The 6,587-nt window shown below is 38.7% G+C and overlaps 1 protein-coding gene across 1 annotated transcript; it reads left to right on the top strand.

The window, feature by feature from the left end:
• The first annotated feature begins 2,759 nt into the window (after positions 1–2,759).
• LOC141435668 (uncharacterized) lies at positions 2,760–5,744 on the top strand. The gene is made up of 3 exons (XM_074098410.1): positions 2,760–2,859; positions 4,305–4,440; positions 5,029–5,744. Exons 2-3 carry the CDS (start codon positions 4,305–4,307, stop codon positions 5,538–5,540), a joined length of 648 nt encoding a protein of 215 aa, XP_073954511.1. The 5' UTR covers positions 2,760–2,859; the 3' UTR covers positions 5,541–5,744.
• Positions 5,745–6,587: the final 843 nt, after the last annotated feature.

Below are 6,587 nucleotides of genomic sequence, written 5' to 3'. Positions count from 1 at the left end.
AAGACATTAAATTCTGTAGAGTGATTCCTCTGTCGCACCATACTTCCACGGCATTAGCAACTGCTAGCTACCGATCCGGTCCGGTTGTAAATCCGGTGCCGGGAAACCGGAACGCCCCGCAAGTGAGCTCCTGGCCCGGGAATAATTATCTGGATACATCTTTTTGATCTAGATTTAGACCTTTTCTTACCTTGGTCATTCTCATTTTATCGTGCACCTGTCTAATTACCGTACCGCTTTTTTTTTCATGCAAAAGCAACACGTCACTGGATGACGAAAATGGATGGCTGCCACAAATAGGTAAAAAAAGAAACCGGATAAGTGAGTTAAACTTGCGTGGAGAGGGTTACTTCCCTAGATATACCAGGAATTTCCTATATTACGTTAAAGATTTTCCTGGAATGTAATAGATAGGGACAGAACTATTTTATTTTTATTTTAGGCCCCAATATTATCGGGGATAAGGGAGGAATGGTAAATTTTCGACTAATTCTTAAACTAGCTATTGCCCGCGAATCCGTCTGCGTAGTATTAGTTTATCATCCCGCGGGAAGTAGGTTTGCAATTTTCCGGGATAAAAACTAGCATATGTCCTTTTCGGAGACTCAAACTATCTGTATAGGTACCGAATTTCATCTAAATTGGTTGAGCAGTTTAATCAAATAGACTTACAAACTTTCGCATTTACAATGTTAGTGAGATAACTCCACAACTATTTCTCTTAAAGTTCACATCACAGTCCAGTGCTAAGACCGTTGAAAAGTCACTTTCAAGTAGGTATGTATTTACTTAGCTTTGTAATGGCCCTTTAATTTATACGTAAGGTTAGACATCTGCCACGTTCTACCAGTCCTAGATACACCTCTAGGGTATCTGATATTATGCATATGCGCTTTGTTGTGTCATCTTGCTCGCTAATCCTGCCGTGAAACAGCAGTGCTTGCACTGTTGTGTTTCGGCGTGGAGAGTAAGACAGCCGATGAAATTACTGGCACTTGATTGAGGTATCCCATCTTAGGCCTCTAGGTTGGCAACGCATCTGCCACCCCCCTGGTGTTGCAGGTGTCTATGGGTGGTGGTGATCTCTTATCATCAGGAGACCCACTTGCTCGTTTCCCATCCAGTTGAATAAAAAAAAAAAAAAAAAAGTTTATAGGACTGGTCGTACATAAATGACAAATTATATTTCACAATATTTGAAAAAAAACACAATATTTACTTACTTGTATATAATAAGGAAATTTTCGTATTTTCTATATATTTATCCCTATTATCAAAGAGTATATGTAGTTTCTATTGTCAAAGTCAAAGTCAAAATATCTTTATTCAATTTAGGCTATGACAAGCACTTATGAATGTCAAAAAATCTACAATGAATGTCAAAAAAATGCACCTAACCACGCTTAATTGCATGCATAATTTCAATGTAAACAAAATTATTACTAACACAAGGACAGACGTCACACGCACACGAACACATCGAAACGTCAGTTGGCCGCCATCCGCCATCTTGCCGCGCGATGATGTCATGCGACGTGGTTTGACGTCAGCGCACGTGGCTATGCCCCATGCAGTGTTGCCAGTAAGATTAACCCCGAGTTTACGGGAATAGTGAAATTTTGATAGGTTTTTGAGATGAGTTGTTTATTTGGATATTTTATGAAGTCATTATTGTTTTTTTTTAAATTAAAACTTACTTATTTACATTGGCAATATGTGTGAATATTCAGGGGCCCTCTTGTTCTGAGAGGAGGCCTGTGCCCAGCAGTGGGACGTATATAGGCTGGGATGATGATGATGATGATTCAGTAATTTTACGGCGTTTTTTTGCCTCGTTCCCGTTTGAGCAAGAAAAAAATAATTATAAAAATAAAAGACAGTAGGTATCAACGTTAAATTTAGTAATAATCATGAAATTGTTATGAGGTTTGATTGCTCAGTAAAACTCGAATACTCACTCCCAAATACTTATAAACATTATTAGCTGTTGCCCGCGACTTTGTCTGCGAAGGATTCGTTTATTGCACACTCTTGGGAACGGTTTCTTTTTCTTTTATTTATTTTCGTATACTATTATGATAATAGAAAAATTCCGTAGCAATTGATTCAGTAAAAAAAAGTGCGAAATGGCGTGAAAGTGGAAAAACAAAATCATTTTCACATTTATAATTTATCAGTAAAAGTCAATAATGTTTCTCAACTTAAACATTTCGAGTATATGAAAAAAAATATTAAAAAAATCCACTGCAATAACATTTAGCATAAGGCTAAGTTTAGATGAACGCGCGGTGAAGCGCGGTTGGCTTGGCGCGCGGTTTAAGATTGTAACAAATCAATGCTGTTGTTGACATGACCGCGACAATAGCATTGATTTGTTACAATCTCAAACTGCCCGCGCGCGTTCGCCTGAACTTAGCCTAACAGCCACAAAATTGTTATAAATCTTAGAAATTTGCATCAATGTACTGCTGCATACTTTATTCTATTATAATAATATCTCAACTATAAGGAACTTATATAATTATAAAATTAAAACGGCGAACTTCATTTTCATCGACAATTTCTCCCACTCACGAATAATTTATGGAATTTCTTTTCACAAAAAAAGAAAATTAAGAAAAATAAATTGGGTAGTAAAAAAAAACACAAATATTCACATTTCATTTAATGAGGGAAACCCATAAAGTTGTGCAACGTTACCCCACAGCATTAATTATATTTTAGGGTTTCTTTTTTTCTTCGTCTGACAACCCCGGCACTCAAGCAACGTTCCTACTCCTACGCCTACGCCAGTCGCGTTGCGTTGTTGAAGTTGGATTCACGTTGTGCTTTCCAGTACACAGCCTGTTCAAATTTGAGGTAAGTTCTTTTAAAAGTTCTTAGTTTCTCGATTTTTATCGATTTATTTCGAAGTTCGTAAATACTTAAACCAAATAAAATGGTACGAATTATTGTTTGAATCGGTCTTACGACCGTTAAATATTTGCCATCCTTTACACATATAGTAATCTGCTAGGTGAGTGAGCGAGATGGCAAGCGTTTGACAATCGCCTTACAACAAACAGCCACGCGCGTTTAAGAATGACCACGTGGAATATAGGCGGTATTACTTTGATGAAATAATTGAAGTCCAAACAAGCATAATTTTAGTATTTATCGTATAAACGAGCTTACTGGAAATATTATGTGTATACTCTAGAGTTATTGTGTGTATTCAGTATACAATAGGTACACCAAGTAAGTAGGTAGGTAAGTGCTTTCAGCGCCTGTATTGTATTTGGTGGACTTACGTATATTATGTCAAAGTGTACAGAAACAAGTATTATTATTAAATCACTGCACTGCACGGCGACCAAATGGTTGTATGGGAGTCGGTTCCCTTATTAAATTCAATGTGCGATATATGTATACGATCAATATTTTAACATTTTACATGTTCTAAATCTACATGTCATTCTGTCTACGTTTTAATATTTAACATGTTCAGATATTTACTGACAGTAAATTTGAGCCGTGGTAATTATTGATCAATGTTCCCTGAAACAAAATCAGTGATGCAAACCCGGATTTGAACTCATGATCCTCTGCTTAAAACCTATATAGGTTAAACCACCGAGACGTTCTTATAGCCACCCGAGCCGGTACGGCGAGGGTGAATAGACCCGTCGAGGGGGAAATGAGTTTAAGGCTCAAGTTTTACACTCTGCTTTTCACTTCGATTGAGAGGAAATTAAATAGCAACATTATTAACTTAAATACCTACTAGGTACCTATTATTTTTCATGTATTGATATCCTACTAATATTATAAATGCGAAAGTTAGTGAGTGAGTGAGTATGTTTGTTAACCCTTCACGCTGAAACGGCTGGACGGATTTAGAAGAAATTAAATTTGGTATGCAGATAGCTGGACATCTGGAATAAAACATAGGCTACTTTTTATTCCGATATTCCCGCGATATAGGGATAAAATCTCGAAACAACAACCGCTGGGCTTAGAGTCGTGAAATTTGACATGCTTCGTTTTAATTTAACGTCAATGAAAACCACGATTTTATTTTCGGGAATTCCCACGGGAATTTAAAAAAAAATCTATTCAGCTGCTGGATCTAATGATTTACGTGTGCGAAACCGCGGGTAAACACTAGTAAAATTATAAATTTTTAGTATTATTGATTTATTTCAATCGATTTGATTGATTTTGTTTCATTTTTTTTAATACATGCGTTGTAGTATACAACGCAGCAGTAGGCCCTTGGGCCCGCACCAGCAGGGACTGCTAGATGTCTTGCTCTTCATCCACAGATGACACATGACGAGCTGCTAATAGACCTGGTGAGTCAGCACGAGGTCATATACAATGTGAAGAGCGAAGAGTACCGTGACGCCGGGCTACGGAGCGCGGCGTGGGAGGAGATATCAAAGCGGTACGGGAAGCCGGGTAAGCTGAGCTGTATCTTTATTTGTCAAATATTATGAGGACAGTCTGCCATCTTCCATCATCATCGCCCCAGACGTCCTACCGCTTGGAACAGGCCTCTCGGAATGCGAGGGCTTGGCCTGGTGGAGTTTCCACGCTGTCCCAGTGCGGATTAGGAACTTCACGATGTTTTCCTTCACAAAATTCATTAGCAAAATTTATTATGAAAAGGTTTTATAATGTTACGTGGTTCAATTCAGTGCGTCACAGTGACTAAACCAGAGCTAAACTGTTGTCTAAAATAAATTTCGGTTAGGAAATGAACGTTAACGAAAATTTAAATTATACTCGACGTCTCTGAGTACGGTAACATTCATTTCACTGGCGGGTATCGGTAGTGCCACCAGAGCTGAGGTTACGCACATAAGAACATGCCATGTAGTGACAGCGGGATCTAGACATTCACTGATTCATTTCTTTCATTCTCCTTTTATGCAATCAGGTTCTTCATGCATCCGTGTGTAATCATACACTTCAACTCTCGTGGCACTACCTATAGTCTATAGATGCCATACCATTGGTCAAATTAATAAAATACATTTTTTTCAGTCGAAGATTGCAAAGAAGATTGGAACAAGCTGCGAAACTGCTTCAACAACGCTGTTAAACGACGCTTAATAAAAACAAACAAAACCGGAAAACGTATGCACCCGTGGCGCTATGAAGCGCAAATGGCTTTCCTACTGCCACATATGCAGGGCAGAATAAACGACCATAATCACGAAGAAATTTTAGAAAACCCGCCGTCCCCTCAGAACGTTCTGAAGTACTCCCCTACTCCATCTTGCTCTAGCCCACCAATTAAGAGAAGGACAATATCAGTTACTGATTGCATGGATCCGCTGCAGTATGCTAATGTAATGGAAACACTAGAGGCGGCGCACGCACACCCGGATATAGACGATACTGACCACTTCTTTCTAAGTATGAGTAAAATGGCGAAGAAACTGCCCAAGATGGATAGGATTAGAATACAAATGGACCTACATAAGGCGATATATGAGGCTGAAATGAAACATTTGGAAGCAAATTCAAAAGAATATAAAAAAGTACGAACATAATATTACATAGCACATTACCATGTAAAGTTGTTTTTAATTCCCTGTGTTTTTTAAATGTGTCGAAGGTTCAAAATTTCAGTATACTTACACACTTACTTACTTCTTTTCTTTGTCTCTTCCAACTACCTTGAAGTATCCCTCTTTCAGACTCCTCCAATAATTATATCTGTCTTAAATGCCACTTGCATCAAATTCGTCCCTGAACTTCGCCCGCGTGGAATTCGGTTGTCGCGCGCTGTTCCCTCGGGAACTGTGCATTTTTCCGGGATAAAAAGTAGTCGATGTCACTCTCTGGCCCATAAACTGTCTCTGTGCCAAAAACCACGTCGATCCGTCGCTCCGTTTCGACGTGAAAGACGGACAAACATACAAACACACACACTTTCGTATTTTTAATTTTAGTATAGATTAGTATAAATGGGCTATCTATTAGCTTTCATTTCATACCCATATTGATAAAGTACATTTTTTTCTTTCCTCCGCCATATTTGTTTTCGCACACGCCATATTGAAATATTATATAGCCTATGAGAGCCTATCTCACTCCCATCAGTTATGACAAATCAAATAATACCTCATATGTTAAAATCCGCCCAGCGTGCAGCGACGACCAAGGAAATGAAGATTCATACATACGCTCGAAAAACAACCCTGTTTCGAACGATCTAGATGCAAGTGGCGAGTTGTCGTTCATTGTGGCGTTCTAAGGGGGAGGCCTTTGTTCAGCAGTGGACGTTTTCCGGCTGATGATGATGATGATGATGAAAACGATATAGCTAAAAACACTTTGTACGAAGCATGAGGTCATATCTGTGATCGGCACCAAAATTCCCTAGACTAAGAATTTTTGAAAGAGGTGAACTTGCTCTCATCACCGCGTCAGGTGTCAAAGCCGAACCAAAATCATTTCATCAACTACTGACTCCGTCAAGCGAGCCTAATGACAGTTTTTCGAACAACAAAAAGTAAAATAAGTGGTGGGGTGTAAAAAAGACGATGTTTGTTTGGTTTTTCTGTGGCGCTGATTGTGATAAATGGTCTACTTTC

This window comes from Choristoneura fumiferana, chromosome 15, assembly GCF_025370935.1.
Source record: "Choristoneura fumiferana chromosome 15, NRCan_CFum_1, whole genome shotgun sequence".
NCBI classification, from domain to species: domain Eukaryota; kingdom Metazoa; phylum Arthropoda; class Insecta; order Lepidoptera; family Tortricidae; genus Choristoneura; species Choristoneura fumiferana.
This window is presented reverse-complemented; position numbering and strand designations above follow the sequence as displayed.

Bases quoted from the DNA above. Each gene is read 5' to 3' on its own strand.
- LOC141435668 (XM_074098410.1), top strand. From the start codon at position 4,305: ATGACACATGACGAGCTGCTAATAGACCTGGTGAGTCAGCACGAGGTC. The intron at 4,441-5,028 runs GTAAGCTGAGCT...CATTTTTTTCAG, and splicing joins AAAGCGGTACGGGAAGCCGG to TCGAAGATTGCAAAGAAGAT.